Below are 23,766 nucleotides of genomic sequence, written 5' to 3' on the forward strand. Positions count from 1 at the left end.
CTGATGTGTAGAATGAGGTGATTTAAAGCGTTGGTATTCATTCCTCTGGCTGACCATCATGAACTAGCAGATAATATTCAACTTAAAATGAGGGTTTTCACTAGGTTTTTCATCAGTTTGCAGCAACCTCCTGATAAGATTATCAGGACAACTCACAAATTGAAGGAGGCCTTCAGTGCAGTCTGCACAGACCTCAGAGAGATGGGAGCTCCATTCAGAATAGTGTATATGGGCAATTAAACTTTATGGCACTCCAAAAACACTTTCATGCACTGTGAAACCATTTGGCCATTTGTTGACATTACAGTATTATGAAAAGATAAATCAGACTTGGAAGATCTTTATTGGGTAATGTTCCCCATTTATTTGAATAGATTGTGATGGGAAGTGTGTCTGTGAGCCTGAGGATGAAAAAATACAGTTTGGTCTCAGAGTAGACGTAACATAGTAAACTTAATTCCGGGACACTCAAATTAGTATGCCATGTTACGTTTGGTATGGTTACGTAAAACAGATTGTTACATAAGGCAAAAATGAAAGTGGGGTGGATGGGTAGGCTTATAACGCAAACATCTATCAACCCAAAGGTTGCTATTTCAAATATCATCACAGACAACTTCATCATTTTAGCTAATTAGCAACTTTTCAACGATTTACTACTTTTTAGCTACTTTGCAACCATTTAGCACATTAGCTAACCATTCCCATAACCCTAACCTTAACCCTTTAACCTAACTCTTAAACTTAACCCTAACCTTAACCCCTAGCCTAGCTAATGTTAGCAAGCTAGCTAATGTTCGCCACCTAGCTAGAATTCGTAACATATCATACATTTTGCAAATGCGTTACATATTGTACATTTTCGCAAATTCGTAACACATTATACATTTGGAAATTCATAACATATAATATGAATTGTAATTCGTAACATATGAAATGGGTGATGGAAATCCATAAATGAATACATACATTACGAAACATAACATATCATACCAAACGGAGAGTCTCTGATTCACATACAGAATAATCTGATTCACATATAGAATAATACGAAATGCTCTGAGACCAGGTTGCAGCAGAGGTCAAGTACTGTAGTACTGTTACAGGATAAATAGGTATTTGTGGAGGAATGAATGCACATATGTGTCTGGACACACTGCCTGTGTGGGCTGGCAGTGGAAGCGCTCCATCTGCTCCTAGATTGTGAGGGATGAATTCTCTGTGCTCCTTTAAACCAGCAGCACAGCAGTGTTGTTGGGCATGGACACAGTGCCATGGCTGCTGCTTGGAGTGTTTGCAGTGGTGCTACCTTGAGATTGGTCCCATGTGCTAGAGTTCTCAAGGTACTGGGACATAGTTCTCCGCAATCTCCAGGATGTACAGGTTACAGAGCCCCGAATTGTCCTCACTCTGCCGTGTCTCCATGACAACTATCCTGCAGGGGGTTATTAATGTGTTAATCAAAACTATATTTACTTGATTGTGTGTGTGAGTGTGTATCCCATGGAAGTATACAGGCACACATACCGGTCTGATCCCACTAGACGGAAGGTCTTCTTGGGGTCTGTGATCTCCTGCAGTATGTCTGGGCCCTCTCCTCTCCTCTGCCAGCCATGACGCCACACAGCCAGCAGAGTGTTCTCAAAATACACTGAACCAGACAGACAGACGGACAGATGGAGAGAATACGCATTAAGTCCTCCGTCTCCCAATACCCACACCCCTCAAACCTCACAATGATTTATCATGATGACCAGGCTCCTCTACTCCTCCCCTTCTTACCTACATCTTCCACATCAAAAGTGAAAGTGGTCTCGCCTTGAATTATCCGGTGGCTCCTCTGCACCCCCTCCAGGTCCACAATATGTACTGAATCTATTCAAAGGCGAGAGAGGTACACACACACATGAGCCCTTCCTACACATTTCATTTTCCTCATATAGATTGATAGAGACACTGTCATTCAGGGGTTAAAACAGACTTGGTGTGTAACTAGCCTACTCTTCCTGAGGATGGTGATGTTAACAACATGACTTACTGTCAATGAGCACCAGCAGAGTGTTACAGTCCAGCTGGTTCACCTGCACTGTGTCAGGACACCGGCTCTCTGGAACACAAACACACAGTTACAACACAACTGTAAGATTGTCCAAACTAAGAACAAAGCTCACAATTCCATTGAACTGTATGTTCATAGAAACAAGCATGCTCTGGCATGTGTTCAGTTCATAGTACCTAAGCCAGTGTTGGTGAACCAAGAGGTGTTGGAGTTGAGGTTCATGTTGTCCAGTTTAATGGGCTGCTCAGGACTGGGACCCTTGTGTACCCCAATACACACTAGAGGGTACTCCTGCTGCGGTGTCACCATCATCTCAAACACATGCAGGGGACTGGGCAGGGGGAAGTCAAAGTGCTGCAGGGGACAAATACACATAGTCAGCGAAGTAGTCAGGGAAGTAGTCAGGGTCTGTCAGCTGTGACAGTAGACGTGACTACAGGGTTGTCTCTAGTAGGGAGAAAACGATTTGAAACGGTGTGAAACAGGGAACAATTATCTGAACTTATCCGATAAGTTCTTTCGCAAACTGTTTTGCTACGATGTGCCCTACTGAAAGACCCAGGAAGACAGTGGGCATCAGGATGGTGAGAAGGGATGCTGTGGGATCCTGTGTGTACTCACCTTGATGAGCATGAACTTATGCATGGGCTCGTACCACTGCAGGAGCACCACACTGGTCTCCAGGGCACAGCACAGGAACACACAGCCCTGCTGCACGTTACTGGCTGCACGGAGCAAGGGGGGGACAGAAGAGGACCTCAGCATTCTAGTATAACAGTCATTTAGCAGACACATTGATCTAAATCAACTTTGACTTCAAACCAACTCGTGTTACAAGCACAATACTACAACTAAAGTTCAGTGACTAAACCGCCTGAACCCTTTTTTTATCAAGCTAAACAGAACTTCTCAACTTGTCTTTTCTCACCCACTGAGCAGATCTTGCAGCCTTTGGTGTCCGGTATCTTACATGACACCGCAAACTTCCTGCAAATAAGAAAGAAAATGTATGTTGATACGTAATATTAACTACAGGGGGATACATTGTTATAATCAACAAACACCAGGGTTGTATTCACTAGGAACGAAGCGGAAGGAAACGGGCCGAAACGGGTGGGACTACTACTGAACTTAATAAGAAATAAGAATAAGAAATGCTTGTTTTGCTTTTCTGTTGGGAAAGGCTTTGCTACGGTGTTCACTGATGAATAAGACCCAGCACTAGCATATGGCAATGAGTTGTAGGGTTACCTAGGCAATAGTCTGTGGGTTGGCAAGGCCACCATTCGCTGCTCCTTTCGGGCCTGCTCACACAGCTCCTTCAGTAAGTGAGAATGGAGCTGGGATGACTTACCTGTGGACGAAAACACACACACACACACACACACACACACACACACACACACACACACACACACACACACACACACATACACATACACATACACATACACATACACATACACACACACACACACACACACATACACACACACACACACACACACACACACACACACACACACACACACACACACACACACACACACACACATATTTCAGTCTATTTATTTGACAGATGTTAGTGTTGTAGCATGTCTATGGCTTGCAGATCTCACCTGATATTGACATGAGGACATTACTAATTGTGTAAACCCAGCTGCACTTTCCTGGATAGAGCTGCAGGAGAGATTCGGGCAATGAGAACATTTCAAGGGTTTTCAAGTTAGGTAGAGATTACAAACAATATCAAAGCAAAATGCAATACTACAGCTATAACATCCATTTTACTGAATTGTACAGTCATACTGTAGCATGCGCTTAATTTCACTGTAGCTCTGGTTCAGGGCGTTAGGACACGTTCAACAGGGGACCAGATCTAGCCTCACTGCAGACATAGAAAGACATTAGAGCAGATTCTCACCAGCTCCATAGTGGCCTCTGAGCTGTTCAGGTTGAGGCTGTAGATCCCCTCGTCTGCTCCCAAGATCAGGTGGTGGTCTTTAGTTGTCGGATGGTCCCACGACGTTGAACAATTCACTTTCAACGGACAGCCATGGAATACTTTCTTAAAGTACACCTAGAGACGAGGTGGAGAACAGGACCCATATTCATAAACTGTTTCAGTGTAGGAGAGCTGATCTAGGATCAGTTACCCCGTGTCCATATCATCTGACTCATTATGATAAACAAAACTAAACTGATCCTAGATCAGCACTGCTACTCTGAGATGCTTTGGAGACTGGTGGACAAACTTACTGGAGGTTTCTTCAGCACAGGGCTGGCACATTCAACTGGATCCTGTAATAGAAAACAGACACATACTCTAAACATGCATATTGGAATCAGTTTATCCACATTTATGCGAGCCAACAAGCGATGCGTTTTCCTGGTCCTCCTCTCAGAAGGAAAAAATGAAATGGTGTTTTAATTCCTGGTCCCATCCATACCTGGGGGGGCTGTCTCCTTCTCCTGTCTTTCTTGGGGGGCAGCTCAGGTGGTTGGAGGTCCGCTGGTCTGTCTGTTATGTGTAATGGGAAGGAAACAGGGTCTACAGGGGACACAATCATGTTGTTACTGTACATTAGAGAGCATGGAGAAGATGTGCTTCAGGGTAAATGTCATAGGTCAAAGGTCATTCACTGTATATGGTACAGTATACAATTCAGAAGGGACAACAGGGCTATCAAATGAAGATCCTATAACGGTAACTGTAGGTAACAAATAGGGATAAGAGTGGAGCTGACACTCACCAGAGTTGACGTTTCGCCGGGAGCGCGGACGGGGGACGGGGCGTGTGTGGGTGGCACTAAAGGTCCGGAGGAGGGGCGAGGGGGCGTAGAGGGAGTGAAGTGTCCGGCCATGTTCGTCCTCTCCTGTCACAATCTCCTCTGAACTGGGACAAACTTTGGGCTGCGTGGGCACAGTGGTGTAAAGTACTTAAGTAAAAATACTTTAAAGTACTACTTATGTAGTTTTTTGGGGGTATCTGTACAATACTTTACTATTTATATTTTGGCCAACTTTTACTTTTACTTCACTACATTCCTAAAAAACGTTTTGCTCCATGCATTTTCCCTGACTCCCAAAAGTACTCGTTACATTTTGAATGCTTAGCAGGACAGGAAAATGGTCCAATTCACACACTTATCAAGAGAACATCCCTGGTCATCTCTACTGCCTCTGAAATAGCGGACTCACTAAACACAAATTATTAGTTTGTAAATTATGTCTGAGTGTTGGAGTGTGCCCTTGGCTATCTGTAAAAAAAAAAAAAAAACATGAAAATGGTGCTGTCTCGTTTGCTTAATATAAGGAATTTTAAATGATTTATACTTTTACGTTTGATACTTAAGTATATTTAAAACCAAATACTTTGACTTTTACTTAAGTAGTATTTTACCGGGTGACTTATACTTGAGTCATTTTCTATTAAGGTATCTTTACTTTTACTCAAGTATGACAATGGGGTACTTTTTCCACCACTGCGTAGGCATATGAGGTCAAGCACTGGAAATATGACTTTTATCAACTATGCTGTAGGCTATGTCCACACCATATTCATAGACACATGGGATATGTAGAGGTAACGAATGGCCATAGTTTAGAAAATGTAGTGTTTGTTTACCTTAGGAGGGAGTGGGGGTGGGATGTCATCTAGTGGGATTGTTACACTGTTCAGGGAGAAACAGAAATAGTTCAGTGTTTCAGATTGTTGTTTTCATCCAAATCTTCAGATCTCTTTTCCCATGAAGCTCTGTTATATAGACGGGTCTGTTAGCTCTGTTATATAGACGGGTCTGTTAGCTCTGTTATATAGACGGGTCTGTTAGCTCTGTTATATAGACGGGTCTGTTAGCTCTGTTATATAGACGGGTCTGTTAGCTCTGTTATATAGACGGGTCTGTTAGCTCTGTTAGCTCTGTTATATAGACGGGTCTGTTAGCTCTGTTAGCTCTGTTATATAGACGGGTCTGTTAGCTCTGTTATATAGACGGGTCTGTTAGCTCTGTTATATAGACGGGTCTGTTAGCTCTGTTATATAGACGGGTCTGTTAGCTCTGTTATATAGACGGGTCTGTTAGCTCTGTTAGCTCTGTTATATAGACGGGTCTGTTAGCTCTGTTAGCTCTGTTACATAGACGGCTCTGTTAGCCCTGTTAGCTCTGTTATATAGACAGGTCTGTTAGCTCTGTTAGCTCTGTTATATAGACGGGTCTGTTAGCTATGTTAGCTCTGTTATATAGACGGGTCTGTTAGCTCTGTTAGCTCTGTTATATAGACGGGTCTGTTAGCTCTGTTATATAGACGGGTCTGTTAGCTCTGTTATATAAACGGCTCTGTTAGCTCTGTTATATAGACGGGTCTGTTAGCTCTGTTATATAGACGGGTCTGTTAGCTCTGTTATATAGACGGGTCTGTTAGCTCTGTTATATAGACGGGTCTGTTAGCTCTGTTATATAGACGGCTCTGTTATATAGACGGCTCTGTTAGCTCTGTTATATAGACAGGTCTGTTAGCTCTGTTATATAGACAGGTCTGTTAGCTCTGTTATATAGACGGGTCTGTTAGCTCTGTTATATAGACGGGTCTGTTAGCTCTGTTATATAGACAGGTCTGTTAGCTCTGTTATATAGACGGGTCTGTTAGCTCTGTTAGCTCTGTTATATAGACGGGTCTGTTAGCTCTGTTAGCTCTGTTACATAGACGGCTCTGTTAGCTCTGTTAGCTCTGTTATATAGACAGGTATGTTAGCTCTGTTAGCTCTGTTAGCTCTGTTATATATACGGGTCTGTTAGCTCTGTTATATAGACGGGTCTGTTACCTCTGTTATATAGACGGCTCTGTTAGCTCTGTTATATAGATGGCTCTGTTAGCTCTGTTATATAGACGGCTCTGTTAGCTCTGTTAGCTCTGTTATATAGATGGGTCTGTTAGCTCTGTTATATAGACGGGTCTGTTAGCTCTGTTATATAGATGGGTCTGTTAGCTCTGTTATATAGACGGGTCTGTTAGCTCTGTTATATAAACGGCTCTGTTAGCTCTGTTATATAGACGGGTCTGTTAGCTCTGTTATATAGACAGGTCTGTTAGCTCTGTTATATAGACGGGTCTGTTAGCTCTGTTAGCTCTGTTATATAGTCGGGTCTGTTAGCTCTGTTATATAGACGGGTCTGTTAGCTCTGTTATATAGACGGGTCTGTTAGCTCTGTTAGCTCTGTTTATATAGACGGGTTTGTTAGCTCTGTTATATAGACGGGTCTGTTAGCTCTGTTATATAGACGGGTCTGTTAGCTCTGTTATATAGACGGGTCTGTTAGCTCTGTTATATAGACGGCTCTGTTATATAGACGGCTCTGTTAGCTCTGTTTTATAGACGGCTCTGTTAGCTCTGTTATATAGACGGGTCTGTTAGCTCTGTTATATAGACAGGTCTGTTAGCTCTGTTAGCTCTGTTATATAGACGGGTCTGTTAGCTCTGTTATATAGACGGGTCTGTTAGCTCTGTTAGCTCTGTTATATAGTCGGGTCTGTTAGCTCTGTTATATAGACGGGTCTGTTAGCTCTGTTATATAAACGGCTCTGTTAGCTCTGTTATATAGACGGGTCTGTTAGCTCTGTTATATAGATGGGTCTGTTAGCTCTGTTATATAGACGGGTCTGTTAGCTCTGTTATATAGACGGGTCTGTTAGCTCTGTTATATAGACGGGTCTGTTAGCTCTGTTATATAGACGGGTCTGTTAGCTCTGTTATATAGACGGGCCTGTTAGCTCTGTTATATAGACGGGTCTGTTAGCTCTGTTAGCTCTGTTATATAGACGGGTCGGCTGACAATGTCATGAAAATGATGTGAGCATCAATGTGTCCAGAAGGTGGGCGTTGTTATCATTCTGAATGGTCAGCTAGCTAGCAACAATTACAAGAAGCTGCCATGTGGGGAATCGTAGGCGGCTCATTTCAGCTCTTTGTATCTTGTTATTGATACCATGTCTTGTTTTGAGGTGTTTTGACTGACGACATGTCTATACTAATATCCAGCACAAAAAAAGATTGCAGTTTTGGAACTGCAATAAAAGTGCAGTAACTGCAGTCCACTGTGATATTTTGGACGCAGTAATTGCAGAATAACTGCAGTGTACTGCAGTTGAACTGCAGTAATACTGTACTGTAACTGCAATTACACTGCAAAAGAAAACAGTGTTATTTTGGACACAGTATTTGTAGCGTACTGCAGTTATACTGCACTCTGACCACAATCTTTTTTCCTAAGGGTTGGCAAAAATTCGCTAGCTAGCTAACCAACAACTGTAACGATGTATTTGAGACACATCAAGTGCTCATTGTGCAAATGTATTTATGTTTTCAATAAACATTTGGAGACTAAAATATAGTTTACGTTGTCAACACTCTAACACTCTGTCTATTTTGTCCCATTTGTATTTGTATTTATTAAGGATCCCCAGCAGCTACTCTTCCTGGGGTCCAGCAACATTAAGGCAGTTATATACAATTAAAATATCACATTTCATAACACTGACTGGCAATAGAGATGTATTGGCTGTCTAGATGTGCAAGGAGTTGACTCCTAGTAGGGGGGTATAAATATATGTGCTTGTGTAATCATGTCTTTACAGCTGTTTGACTTAGTGGGTGAATAAACTTGGTTTGAGCTTTTTACTAGTTGTCCGTGAGTTTTTACTCTGTTTGTTTAGAACATAACAGTTGGCGTTGTCGGCAGGATTCACCACGATTTACAGTCGAACTAGAGAGTCCGAATCAGTGAAACAGGAGCCGGTACTAAAAACAAGGTAGGCACAGTTCCTATACCTTTTACCATTCATTCTGACATCTTGGGAAGATGAGAGTCGTAGGCTGAACCAATTATAGGATACGGACCTAGAAAGCCTGAGTTTATTCAGTAGGCTCATTGTGTAAATGTTTATTCAGTAGGCACCAGTCGTAAATATTCGGTGTAGGGTAGGTTCCGTAAGGATAGGTCCCGAGTGGAGCTGGTTCTCTGCGAGATCCGTGGGTGACACTAGAGTGTAGGGTAGGTTCCGTGTAGGATAGGTCCCTAGTGGGGTTGTTTCCCTGCAAGATCTGTAGTTGGGACGAAAGTCCCAGCCGTGGTGGCCGTGAGGCCGTAGAGTGTGCGTGTGTATGGATAAATCGTCATGCTTGTGTACTAGTACGAAAGGTTGTAGAGAAGTAGCCCATGTAGAAGGACAAAGGACAGAAGTGCATACGATGGAGAATATGAGATATCCGAGAATATCTGTGCTGATGAAACATGGTCAGTGAGTGGGAATGTGGATGGTGATAAAAGGTTGCCTATAAGTTCTGGATGAGAGCCCCATCCAAGATATTCAAACGTTGTTTGAACATGATTTGTGTGTCTTAGCAGTAGCAATAAGGAGAGAGGTTGGTTTATGCCCTATTGGGGCGGGGAACTGTGACAGATTATGTGGAAATAGGAAGACAATTGTGAATCATTTTGGTTATGTGTGTTGTCAACAACAGTGATATGTGAAGCGTGACATGTGTATAAGACAGCTGTTTGACCCAGTGGGTGAATAAACTTGGTTTGAGCTTTTTACTAGTTGTCTGTGAGTTTTTACTCCATTTGTTCAGAACCTAACCAAGTCCATCCACTCCATCCCAACCGAGAAATACAGTACACACAGGGAAAAAAAGGTTATTTGTCATAAGAGAACCCTTTGAAGAACCCTTTTTGGTTCCACCTAGAACCCTTTACAAAAAGGGTTATCCATTGGGGAAAGCCGAAGAACCCTTTTGGAACCCTTCTTTCTAAGAGTATACATCCGGACCTGTATTCACTAAGTGTCTCAGAGTAGGAGTGCTAATCTAGGATCAGTTTTATCATAATGGATAAGAGAGGTGGTGCTGATCCATGAATATGGGCTCAGAAATACAGATGAGAGTGAATGGGTGAAGTATGTCTCAGTAGGCTTGCTTACCTTCTGGTGCAGATGGTCGGACTGGAAAGAAGATAGAGAGAAGGGAGAGAGGGTTGTCAAACAGCTCAGATAAATGTACAACTGAAGATATTTCAATAAACTAATGAATGAATAGTCAAGTGTGCGTTATGATTACATGTCCACGTCATCATAGTCATCATCTGAGTCCATGCATTGGTCTCTATGGGGAAGAGAGAAAGGGAAGGAGATCAACACAGTGCCAGATAAGATCGGTAGTCAATAGTGGTCTCCTCATTACTCATTGGATAATTTGTCCTGTAAGTGGAAGACTTGAAGATGACGGAGACATCAGTCAGTGTGTTATTGGTTTGCTGAGCAGTAATCCCCATACCTGATTAGGCTCTTGTCGCTGCCAGTGGATCCCAGTGTGTGCCACTGCACTGTAGACCGTACCTGAAGTACAGAAAGACAATGACAGAAGACTCTGATCAATAAGATACGCAGGCATACATTTGTATCCAGACTAGGAAGCACAGTGATGAACAGGCATGGATACCACCACAGGTACAGTGGTGTAAAGTATTAAGTATAAACTATCAAAATAAAGAAAGTCACACACTCCATGTATAACATCTCCTTTATTTTGATAGTTTATTGGCCGTTAGTCAGCACCTCGACACAAACCATTATTCTGGGTGTGCGCCAGCTCATGTTTTTTTATGCAATGTATTAAGTAAAAAATACTTTAAAGTACTACTTAAGTCGAGTAGTATTTTACTGGCTGACTTTCACTTTTACTTGAGTAACTTTCTATTAAGGTATCTATACCTTTACTTAAGTATGACAACTGAGTACTTTTTCCACCACTGCCCACACATACTCATACACACACACTTACCATTGCTTCTGGTGAGGCTGTCTTTACTGGCCTCCTGGTGTAGAGCTGCTCCACTGATAACACACACACACACACACACCACACCACACCACACCACACCACACCACACCACACCACACCACACACACACACATCCAGTGATTAGTCGCACATCTATACAACCGATTACATTTCCTGGACAGGTTCACAAAGGAAAAAATAAATAATTATATATATATCTCACAGCTGATGTCAGAGTTGGTTCTCTCTGCCTGGTTGTGTCTGTTAATGGAGTAAATCCTTCTCAGGGAGCCGGGTACCACAACCTATAGGAGATATCACCATATAGCCATGAGTACTGCATTCTGTCACACCCTGGCCTTAGTTATCTTTGTTTTCATTATTATTTTAGTTAGGTCAGGGTGTGACATGGTGAAGTATGTGTTTTTGTATTGTCTAGGGTGTTGTTTGGTTTAGGGGGTTAAGTAGAGTAAATGGTTTAGTGTTCAGTGTAGGTGTCTAAGAAAGTCTATGGTTGCCTGAATTGGTTCTCAATTAGAGACAGCTGGTTATTGTTGTCTCTGATTGGGAGCCATATTTAAGGCAGCCATAGACAATTACCCACAACCAGCTAATGTCTATGTCAGTGTGTAGTGGTCAGTGTCAGCACCATTTTGTTTATATAGCTTCACGGTTGTCAGTTTGTTGTTTTGTTTCATTCGTTGCTCTTCTCTAATAAAAAGAGAATGTATTTCTCACACGCTGCGTTTTGGTCCTCTCTTCAAAGTCAAGACGATCGTGACACATTCTTACATTTTACATGTCTTTTACAATGTGTGATCATGTTTATTGATGTGTATCATTAATGTGTATTGTGTATACAAGGTATATTACTATATGATATTACAGTGTGTGTGTTTGATTGTGGAGGGTATGTGTGTGATGCTCTTACCTCCACGTCCTCCTCCTCAGATGGCAGCGAGGGCTTCAGTTTCTCAGGGTGACGCAGCTTCTCCAGCAGATCCAAGATCAGATCCTGTCTCAGACACGGCTGGGTCAGAAACAGGTGCTGCAGGAATTAGAGAGAGAGAGACAGACAGAGACAGAGAGAGAAAGAGAGGGAAATCAAGGAGAGAAAAAGGCATACAGTGATTACAAGAGATGAATAGATGAGCTCAAGTTTCAACTTTATTTGTGGGCTAGTACATGAAGTCATAGGGCAGCCATCAAGACACATACACTGAGTGTACATAGGCTGACCAGGTGAATCCAAGTGAAAGCTATGATCCCTTATTGATGTCAATTGTTAAATCCACTTCAATCAGTGTAGATGAAGTGGAGGAGACAGGTTAAAGAAGGATTTTTAGGCCTTGTGGCATGAACTGCAACGCTGCTGGGTTTTTCACCTTCAACAGTTTCCGGTGTGTTTCAGGAATGGTCCACCACCCAAAGGACATCCAGCCAACTTGACACAACTGTGGGAAGCATTGGAGTGGACATGGGCCAGCATCCCTGTGGAACTCTTTCGACACCTTTCCCTGAATAATTGAGGCTGTTCTGAGCGCAAAAGGGGATGCAACTCAATATCAATACCATATTCTTAATGTTTGGTATACTGAGTGTATACAATAGGCCTACTAGTGACTGACATTAGCAGCAGCACAAAAGTATAGCAAGCCAAAGTCACCTAATGATTAAAGTGCTCAGTGCATTTTCAGATCATCTAGTCAACAACATATCAACAACGTCATCAGCGTCAACACCACCATCATCAACAACATATTACGGTCGTCATCCTCAACATCATCATCATCCCTAGCCTACCTCCTTCTCTTCCCTGTATTGAAAAGGGCAATGGCCATAAGGGTGAAGGAGTGCCTGTACCTGTTAGACTTAACAGTGGGGAATCTACACTGGGAGCCAGAGGGTAGGACCTGGAACTCATGTTGTAGGGGGTGGGAACAGTCAGACAGGATGGATTCTGCCTTTCTCACCCCTTCTCTGTTGTACAGGTCAGACAGACTACTCTGCTGCACTCCTGTGATCTTTCACTACTGTAGCTAGTGCATTTGAAGAAAGTGAGGGAAGGAGAAAGAGGACCGGTGGGTGAGTGAGTGAGATCTAGCAGAGAAGAGAGCCATTCTCTGAGTTTCTTGAGGTTTACTCACTGTCAGCATCTTTGAGGCACTGGGTCTCTTCTTAGTGTTCCTGATCAGCATTGCCTTGACAAAGTTATAGAAAATCGAGGACCTAACATGAAAGTGGTGGAAGAAAACACTGTTGTTTTAACCAACAGCATATTACAGACTGTAGATTAATTGACGGAATTAAAGAATACAGTTATCATTGCCACAGCTCAGGTGGATAGTAATGGTTTTACTGCATACCATTTGGCCTTTTCCTTTAGTTTAGGAGGTTGGTAGCCACTTTTGGACATGAGGAACAGCACCCTGAGAAAAGACAAGACTTTGATGTGAGGTTTGTGTGTCTGTCTGTCTGTGGGTGTATGTGTGTGTGTGTCGTCACAGGTCGACATTTTAACTAAGAATTAGTTCTTAATTGACTTACCTGTATAAATAAAGGTGAAATGAAATGTAAAAAAGTGGGTAAACGGCATGTGCGTAAACGGCATGCATGAATGTACATACAACTGGAACATGAGGGGGTGTAGAAAGAGGAACCTCTTGATTCTTTCTGCGGGGAGTGTGAATGTAAGAAGGAATGTTGGGTGTGTGTGTGCATGTGTGTGTGTCTGTGAGAGGAATGATTTGTGTGTGTTTGTGTTTGTGTGTGTGTGATTACCGTAGTGGGTGCACATCGAACAATGGGGGCTGCAGCTCAGCCAGCTCGATAGCAGTGATTCCTACAGACCACACGTCACACAGCTCATTGTAACCCCCCTTTATCGCCACGGCAGCCACCTCTGGCGCCATCCTGGAAGACACGGGCAACCGCAACCGCTACCATCAACATCAAGACCATCTGACATCAGATACAACCTCAAGAAGAGCCAAAGGGAGGGGACTCATTTGACCTTCAACCTCACCAGTAAGGAGTCCCGATGAAGGACATCCGCCGTGCCAGAGTAGCCGTGATCTGTGCCGAAATCCCAAAGTCCGCTAAACAGCCAGATAAATACGTCACTTATTTAATGTGAGGACAAAAATCTATGATTTCAGTGTCATTATTTACTTCCTGATGAGTGTATTAGGGCTTCACAGTCACAAACCTAGCTTCACCTCTCCTTGGTCATTAAGGAGGATGTTGGCACCCTGGACAACAGGACGAAGAGACAAAAGCGATCATGACAGAGCAATATGTACAGTATATGCTGTCTGGACAGCATGAAAACATAACAAACATTGCCTCATAATTTAAAGCAAGCCTTGTCTGAGCCAGAACGGCCCATAGCGACAGACTAGCGTCCTGTCTAGGAGTTGTACTAGTACATCAAGTTTCCTCATGCTACTGAAACAGGAGATAGGCTCCTGCCCCTATGGGCCATTCATAACCGTTATAGAGGCATAACTCATCCTAGTAGATTAGGGAGTCAACCCTGGTCATTTCACCTTTATATCTCTGTGAATCTTCTTCTGGCCATGTAAGTAATCCAGACCCTGCAGGTAGACAGTTAGTACACTGTAACGTGTTGATATCAAAGCTGGAGATATCAAAACTATTACCTAAAACAGCCAAGTGACATGTTATCCATGCTATATTGTAATGTGTGATATGAGTGTTCTAACCTGCAACATCTCCCTGCAGACAAATGCAATCTGAAGCTCAGAGAGAGGTCCGGTCACTAGAGGGAGAGAAGAGAGGGTGTGAAGTAGGACACTGTTTTATAAACTCTGTCACAGTTGTAGATCTTAATCTGCTCCAGTTCACCGACATACACACACCCACACCCACACAGACACACACACTACTCTAGAGGACGATGTGACTAATGTCTTAAGAAGCACAGCAGTCGATAATGAGTAACTTATGATCACTCAAATTAAATCTATGAAAATAGGCGAATCCAGAAGATGTTTTGGGCGGAGGGGTTTTGCAGCGTAATGGTAAATGGTGATACACTCTTAGAAAAAAGTGTTCCAAAAAGGATCTTCGGCTGTCCTCATAGGATAACCCTTTTTGGTTCCATGTAGAACTCTCTGTAGAAAGGGTTCTACATGGAGCCCAAAAGAGTCTTCAAAAGGTTCTCCTAACGGGACAGTTGAAGAACCCTTTTAGGTTATAGATAGCACCTTTTTTTACAAGAGTGTAGGTGACCTTTAAGAGTGTTGCTGTGTTTGAACTTTGTGCACATGCTAACGTGACAAAACTTCCTGCCAGAGGTACTTCACAGAGAAAACCCTGCTGGTTGTGAGACTGATCTGTAGTCAAAGCCTGATCAAACAGCTTTATGTCTCTTTCATCCACACATACTGTAGATCACCTCTCACCTTTTGTTAGTCTAACAATTTCACCTTCCTCCTCAGAGTTTTCTCAGTTAATACATCACAAATCAACCTAAGCTGACACACACGCACGCACACATACACACACACACACACACACACCATGGTAGACATCCTGGAGAGAGCCTCCTCCACAGAACTCCATGCAGATCGACAGCGTGTTTGCCCTGGAAACACACACGCATGTCACACACACACATCTGTCATATTAAAGGTTTATACTCCCAGTAACTTTATCATGATCACAACTGATAATATTCCCAATTAGTCTGTATCATCCCATTCCAACTAGACTATGATATGTGGCTGTGTGTGGTAGGGCCTGCTCAGTGCCCACTCACCGTATATAGCTGCCATAGTAGGCCACAATGTTGCGGTGCTTGCAGCTCTTCACTATGACGATCTCCTGCTGGATTACTGAGAAGTCCTCATCTGTGTGGGAAAATGTCATATCATTTTATACCATGTTCCACACTGCAATGTATATGGATGCCAGATGATGTCACAACATAGCACCATAACATCATCTTGGTTTGTAACCAATAATTTTTGTGGAACGGTAACATTTGACAACGGCATTACCTTGGAAATCTGATACCAATGTGGATTGAAAGGTTTGTTTCTTTCAGACCTGGATTCAAATACTACTTGAAATAATTTCAAATACTATATTTGTGCTCAATTAAGCGTGCCTGTTGTGATGGAACCAATACAAATGTATAGAATGACCAAACTCCACCCACCTGGCACTCCAGACAGGTTAAAGCAAACACTGCAAGTATTTGAAAGATATGAAATAGTATTTGAACCAATGATGTATATAAACCCTGGATTGCTGATGCTTTGCATTGGCCATTGAGAGGCTTCGAAGCCACCGGTCGGCCATCTTGGCACTCCCCAGTAGGAGCTGTTCTCCATAGGACTGAATGGAATTCTACAGTATTTCAATTAAATGTTTCATGGACAAAATTACATGTATTTAAGTATTTTGTTGTTGTTGTAGTGGGGACAGTAACATTAGTAATCTCAAAAAATCATACTTTAAGGATAAAAAATATATAGATATTTTTTTAATGTGTATGTTTAGCTCACATACTTTAATTTAAAGTATGCATTAAGGTGTCTGTAATAGAATAAACATGGCAAAAAATAATGTAGACATTAATACATGCATTTGTATAGATTCCAAAACGTTTTTTACAACGTGGAGGAGTACCAAGATGGAGGCATATCAACACAGCGCCCCATATCAGTCATCTAGTGTACATATAAATAATTGATTTGAGCCCATGTGTGGTCTCTAGTATCTGTAGTAACAGAGAGAGGTTCTTTTACCTGGCTCCATCTTGATGACCTTGATGGCCGCCAGCTCCCCGTTCTGCTTGTTCCGAGCCTGAGTAACAGACAGCTGCATCAGTCAGTGGACTTGTTATGGAAGGGGAGTATAACCTGATTCACTGACCTCAGGACAGATCATGTTGGGTCTATGAGTTTATGTGGCAATTGCTTTCATTTGAAAAACTGTGTTCATTATCTGTTGAGAGTTGATATGGTGTAGCTTTACTGTGGTGTTCACTGTTTTGTTTACTGTGCTAAAAAGATCTGTGGTCTGCTGTGAGGAAACACCTACCAGGACTGTCCAGACTGTCCTATTTACTTCTGCATTGCGCAATCACACACCCGACATACACTAGAGAACACCAATGTGAGACCCTGTTTGTTGGTTGACACAACAACACTAAACTTACAGTTGAAGTCAGAAGTTTACATACACCTTAGTCAAATACATTTAAACTAAGTTTTTCATAATTACTGACATTTAATCCTAGTAAAAATGCCCTGTCTTAGGTCAGTTAGGATCACCACTATTTTAAAAATGTGAAATGTCAGAATAATAGTAGAGAGAATTATTTATTTCAGCTTTTATTTCTTTCATCACATTCTCAGTGGGTCAGAAGTTACATACACTCAAATAGTATTTGGGAGCATTGCCTTTAAATTGTTTAACTTGGGTCAACCGTTTCAGGTAGCCTTCCACAAGCTTCCCACAATAAGTTGTGTGAATTTTGTCACATTCCTCCTGACAGAGCTGGTGTAACTGAGTCAGGATTGTAGGCCTCCTTGTTCGCACACACTTTTTCAGTTCTGCCCACAAATGTTCTATAGGATTGAGGTCAGGGCTTTGTAATGGCCACTCCAATACCTTGACTTTGTTGTCCTTAAGCCATTTTGCCACAACAAATGGGAAGACCCATTTGCGACCAAGCTTTAACTTCCTGACTGATGTCTTGAGATGTTGCTTCAATATATCCACATAATTTCCCCACCTCATGCCATCTATTTTGTGAAGTGCACCAGTCCCTCCTGCAGCAAAGCACCCCCACAACATGATGTTGCCATCCCCGTGCTTCACGGTTGGGATGGTGTTCCTCGGCTTACAAGCATCCTCCCTTTTCCTCCAAACATAGCAATGGTCATTATGGCCAAACAGTTCTATTTTTGTTTCATCAAACCAGAGGACATTTCTGCAAAAAGTATGATCTTTGTCCCCATGTGCAGTTGCAAACCGTAGTCTGGCTTTTTTTATGGTGGTTTTGGAGCAGTGGCTTCTTCCTTGCTGAGCGGCCTTTCAGGTTATGTCGATATAGGACTCGTTTTACTGTGGATATAGATACTTTTGTACCTGTTTCCTCCAGCATCTTCACAAGATCCTTTGCTGTTGTTCTGGGATTGATTTGCACTTTTCACACCAAAGTACGTTCATCTCAAGGAGACAGAACGCGTCTCCTTCCTGAGCGGTATGATGGCTGCGTGGTCCCATGGTGTTTATACTTGCGTACTATTGTTTGTACAGATGAACGTGGTACCTTCAGGCGTTTGGAAATTGCTCACAAGGATGAACCAGACTTGTGGAGGTCTACAATTTTTTTCTGAGGTCTTGGCTGATTTCTTTTGATTTTCCCATGATGTCAAGCAAAGAGGCACTGAGTTTGAAGGTAGGCCTTGAAATACATCCACAGGTACACCTCCAATTGACTCAAATTATGTCAATTAGCCTATCAGAAGCTTCTAAAGCCATGACATCATTTTCTGGATTTTTCCAAGCTGTTTAAAGGCACAGTCAACGTAGTGTATATAAAATTCTGACCCACTGGAATTGTGATACAGTGAATTATAATCTGTCTGTAAACAATTGTTGGAAAAATGACTTGTGTCATGCACAAAGTAGATGTCCTAAACAAGTTGCCAAAACTATAGTTTGTTAACAAGAAATTTGTGGAGTGGTTGAAAAACGAGTTTTAATGACTCCAACCTAAGTGGATGTAAACTTCCGACTTCAAATGTAGCCCCTGTGTGTGCACAGTGGAAAGTAGGCAGACAATAGGGTGGGGTTAGCTGGCGGGGGGCTGGGTTGAGTGGAGAGAGATGGTCACTGAAGGAAAGCCACAAAACAAACAGTGCTCCTCTCACAGACCACTGGAAACATTGTGATCGAAGTCAGGCTGTTTCCATGGTGACGTCACTGACATTATTGACAGATTGACACCACACAGATGCAGACACTCACCAGCTCTTATACTCATAGAGGATGAAGTGACAAATGTCTTAAGAAGCACAGCAGTCGATAATGATGAGTGACTTATGATCCCTCAAATTAAATCTATAAAAATAGGCGAATGCAGAAGATGTTTTGGGCGAAGGAGTTTGTGTGTGTGTATGTTTGTATAGGTTAGACTGATTTGTGATTTATCTCTTTAACTCTGAAAACTTTGGGAAAGAGTGAGGGAGAAAAAAATTGGCCAAACAAAAAGTAAGAGGTCATCTACAGTTCTACTTTGTGAAGTACCACTGGGAGGAAGTTATGTTATGAGTTCAAAAAGTTCAAACACAGGGACACTCTTGAAGGTCACCTGTCACCATTTACCATTACAGTGTAAGTCTTGAGCAGCTAACCTTGTGGGGACATACAATTCAGTCCCATTCAAAATCCTATTTTCATTAACCCCTAACCTTAAGCCTAACCCTAACCTTAACCCAAAAACCTTAACCCTAGCTCCTAACTCTAAAACTAACCCTAGCTCCAAACCCTAAACCTAATTCTAACACTAACACTAATTCTAACGTTAACCCTCAACTTCCTAGAAATAGCATTTGACCTTGTGGGGACCAACAAAATGTCCCCAGTTGGTAAAAAAAAAAATAGTTTACTATTCTTGTGGGGACTTCTACAAGTCCAGTTAAACACGTCCACACAAGTCCACACACGTCCACACATACACACACACACACACACACACACACACTATTTCTTGTGAAGTGTAGATACTATAAATACCAATGACTCTCTCACTTCTTTATTTCCACTTTCTGGCCTGTTGTCAAATATTGCACCTGGCACAGCATGTCAGTGCATTTTATTGGCAGAGACACATTACAGTAACCCACTGTTTTCAGAATTATAAGTATTGTGCCTCGGACTGAAACTCAACCTTATCCTGTCCTTCTTAGTTTGGTACATGATGAGCCAATGCATTTGAGCCTGTGGGATAAATTCTATTGCATCGAGAACTTGAGATTGTGTAAGTAGTTCTTCTGAATGTCACATCAGTAGGATCCCTGCTTACAAACAAAACAAGTCTACTTCCATAGAGGGTAAATCCATTTGAATTCAACCACTTTTTGAGAGTATCCATACATATTTGCCCATGGAAGAAGTGGTCAGAAAGTGACTTTTTGGACCTGAATTCCAAAATATTCAGGAGATAGAGGTGCTCAAATTTGGCATACCCTACCATACTATGAGTCATCCATGTCTTCATCACTGGAAAAGATAAACGGTGGAATTTGATATAATTTAAAAGCTTACTAACAAGGTTGTCAAACTATTTTAGAACTTCTTGGAAAATATTTTTTAAATGAAGATTATGACAAATTTTCGTTTAGTGTCAATTATTGAAAAACACGTGAACTCAGATTTGTTTCATATTTCCATATGTAGTAGCTTAGACCCTACCTTACATCATCTGAGGTTTTTGTGTTGAGCCCACCATCGGTTGAGAAACAAAATGCTCTTGAATACAGGGTGGGTATTATTTCAATCATTTTTTTTTTTTTTCATAGAATGGACCTACCCCTTCAGACCACTGCAATTTAGCTGGTACACCATTGACATTTAAATAGAATTTACATTTCTACTTCTAATTACTACCACAAAGATGGCCGCCGGTCCACCCACCGTCGAATGTCAACTTAAATGTCTATTCTATCATCTATATTTCTAGGATTTCAATACTTTCCTATGGAGGATTGACGTAATTATTTAAAACAACAGATATTACCAAAAACGTCAACATTCTATGATGTGTGGACCTCCAACCATCTTTGTGGTACCATTTCTATTTTATTCCCATTTTAGTACATTTATCAGCCAAAACATGACACCTACCCTCTTTTCAAGAGCATGTTGTGCCTCAACTGATGGCGGACACAATACAAACCCTCAGATGATGTAAAATAGGGTCTAAGCTACAACATATGCAAATATGAGAAGAAAAAAAGAGTTACGTGTTTTTAGATATCCTTTAAATTTACATTTAAGGTTATCAAAATATGAAATTGTTATAAAAAAAAACTGTTTTTCAAGGAATTATAAAACCTTTTGACAAAACCTGTTTGTAAGCTTTTAAATGAAATCAATCTCAACTGTTTATCTTTTCCAGTGATCACTGTCTCGTGGTATGGTGGGGTATACAAAATAGGTCAACTTTGAGCACCTTTATTTCTTGAATGTTTTGGCATTCAGGTCCAAAAAGTCACTTTTATGACGACTTCTACAATGGGCAAATACTGTATGTTTGGAAGGTTTAGTTCAAATCAAAAGGGGTGCTATTAAAAAGTGATTGAATTCAAATGGATTTAACCTAGATAGAGGATAGGAGTTGAAGTTGAAACAAGAGTCTTAGCTAAATGTGTACCCAAAAAAGTATTCTACTTTCATAGAACAGTGTGCCGAAGCAGAAATACAAAGTTACCAACACATAAAACCCCACAGCTCTTTCAATTATTGAGCTTCATATTGTTGCCCAACAAGAAAAACTTGCCACGATAATGAACATATGAGACATTGACAAACATTGGCAGAAGTCCAGGTATTTTTCTGGTGTTATTTTTGTTTCCTTGACCGCCCCCACCCCAGCCCCTCCAAACACTTAACGTAGACAGCATGCAAACCAAACATGTTCTTCCTCTCCCCCACATGCTAGTTAAAAAAAGGTAAAATAAAAAAATAAAAAATGCTCACTCTGTTTCCTTGACACTGTGGGTAAGCAAACTGCCGCATCTGCAGGTCTCCATCAGTGTTCAGTCTGCTTGTTGAATCAACACATAGGCCTTAGAGAGTGGATAAGTGTGTGTGTTTGTGTGTGTGTGTCTATGTGTGTGTATGTGTCGGCTTGTGTGTATGTGCCTGTGGGGGAGTGTATTATTGTGAAAGCCCTTGTTGCTTCAATGCTTTGAATGTGTATTTATTCACTTTGCAGAAAAAACTGTTTGCAGACATTGCTACCATAAGTTGTTGAACAAATGCAAAGTACTGTGGAAATAGAGCAGAATCTATCGATGGCCTCCGTTTCTCTCTGGAGAGGAAGTGCGCTCCATATCCCTCATACTTTGCATCAGTCACATGTACAGTGGGCAAGCCCCTAAACATAGCAGCTGGCATACTCTGCTAATGCTCGTTCAGTAAGGCCATTCATGATATTGTAAAATCTTGGTCATTTTTCTACAATACCATTATTGACATTGTAGGATCCTGGAAAGGGGTATACATTCCACATAAGATACACAATTTGCACCAAATGTTCCTTATGGAATAAAAGTTAAAACGGTGTGCTTCACATTGAATTCATGCTATACTGTAGCATTAGCGTCCAACACAGAGAAGGCACATAGCAACTGAATGAAATGATCCTGGCTGGTGCTGAATAGCACACTCATCATGTGGTGTTCAAACAGGTGCAAAGCACACTGCATTTCTGCAAAGTTCTGTGACAGGCGACAATATGACTTACTCAGAGATAGAATGTGTCCTTGCAACTTGTAGAAAACAAGTGTTACTGCAGGATACAGTTTTATACTGCGACCCAACATCCATGCATATCAATGATTAAGCTCCTGTATTTGTTTTAATGGATGTGATGTTCCAACTCACTTCATGGTCACATCCTTTACGCACCTATCCTGATTCAAGGTTGACACATTGTGTATCTAATGTGGTCACAATAAATGTGTCTTTAGGACAGTGAATTCTCCAGAGCAGTGACAATTTGTCTTGTTCCAACACAGTTACTGACTGAGAAGACATTCTGCCCATGAACAAAACTGCTACATACAAAGCCCCAGTGTAACTGGCTGGGGTTGAGCTGTGAGGGGTAAACACAACTGACCTCGTGGTAAGAGTATAGGACTCAGTTACCTCAAGAAAGACAACATAGATCAACCTCTATTCCCTGGTGAGCTATGAGCCAATCTTTCACTATTTGAGGAAACATATTCCACAGAACTGAGATAAAGCAAGAGTGATACAAGTGTGCTTTAATGTAATACACTTTTGTAATATAAATGGCCATATTCATTAACCAAAAGTGAAAGATGAAGAGACAAAGGAAACCTGTATATGAAAAAAGTTAATCTAAAATATATTTTTCTAAAACCACTTAACAGGAATTACAAAAAAAATGAAGACTAAATTCCCTGAGAATGTGAATGAAATAATCCAACAGGGTTAATTTACTTGAGACATGATTTAGGCCTACATGAAATCAAACCATTGCCTGCCCCCACAAATACAATCTTAAATGGAAAATGTTACTGTTAATCAGACTATTGGCATTCGAAACACATGCCACCATTAGAAGCATGACAAAAAAGTTAAAAGCACTACAACAAGGTAGCATAAAACTCTCTGAAAATGTTCTGGCTGTGAGTTGTTTTAATCTCTGACCTTGTAAACTTCGCCATAGGTGCCTCCACCGACCCGGAGCAGAATCTCAAAGTCCTCCTGGGGATTCCGGGTGGAGATGTCCAGTGCAGCCCGGTTCTGGGAGTCCATTACTCCTGGGGCATGGCACAAACACACACACAGACGCAAACTCCCTCCACTGACTGCTGTTCCTGCTGAGGCGAACAAACACCACACCACACTCTCTCTCACCTTCCTTCTTCACTCACCACTTAGACCCCCCTCCCTCTGGTCTCTTTCTTCTCTCTCTCTGTTGCATGCTCAGTGAAGCTCATTTACATTTACTCTGGTTTTATTTCCTGTTGGGTGTATGTCTGTGAAGGTATGAGTGTATGAAAGAGAGTCAGAGAGAGAGAGAGGGAATGAGACTTAGTTTCCCCATTGGTATTTTTACATTATTTGTGTG

At 41.7% G+C, this 23,766-nt stretch overlaps 1 protein-coding gene across 1 annotated transcript; it reads right to left on the reverse strand.

The window, feature by feature from the left end:
- Positions 1–336: 336 nt before the first annotated feature.
- On the reverse strand, positions 337–23,766 carry LOC129832221 (mitogen-activated protein kinase kinase kinase kinase 5-like). The gene is made up of 31 exons (XM_055896116.1): positions 23,343–23,766; positions 16,676–16,733; positions 15,682–15,772; positions 15,443–15,507; positions 14,624–14,679; positions 14,447–14,494; positions 14,107–14,149; positions 13,924–13,996; positions 13,680–13,811; positions 13,265–13,327; positions 13,046–13,127; positions 11,830–11,946; positions 11,122–11,203; positions 10,899–10,951; positions 10,392–10,453; positions 10,176–10,220; positions 10,040–10,060; positions 5,688–5,733; positions 4,813–4,972; positions 4,510–4,610; positions 4,319–4,360; positions 3,984–4,139; positions 3,679–3,739; positions 3,311–3,413; positions 2,988–3,046; positions 2,681–2,784; positions 2,236–2,413; positions 2,039–2,107; positions 1,783–1,875; positions 1,528–1,651; positions 337–1,435 (listed from the first exon to the last, which is right to left on the reverse strand). Exons 1-31 carry the CDS (start codon positions 23,448–23,450, stop codon positions 1,339–1,341), a joined length of 2,592 nt encoding a protein of 863 aa, XP_055752091.1. The 5' UTR covers positions 23,451–23,766; the 3' UTR covers positions 337–1,338.

This window comes from Salvelinus fontinalis, chromosome 33, assembly GCF_029448725.1.
Source record: "Salvelinus fontinalis isolate EN_2023a chromosome 33, ASM2944872v1, whole genome shotgun sequence".
In the NCBI taxonomy this organism is placed as follows: Eukaryota; Metazoa; Chordata; class Actinopteri; order Salmoniformes; family Salmonidae; genus Salvelinus; species Salvelinus fontinalis.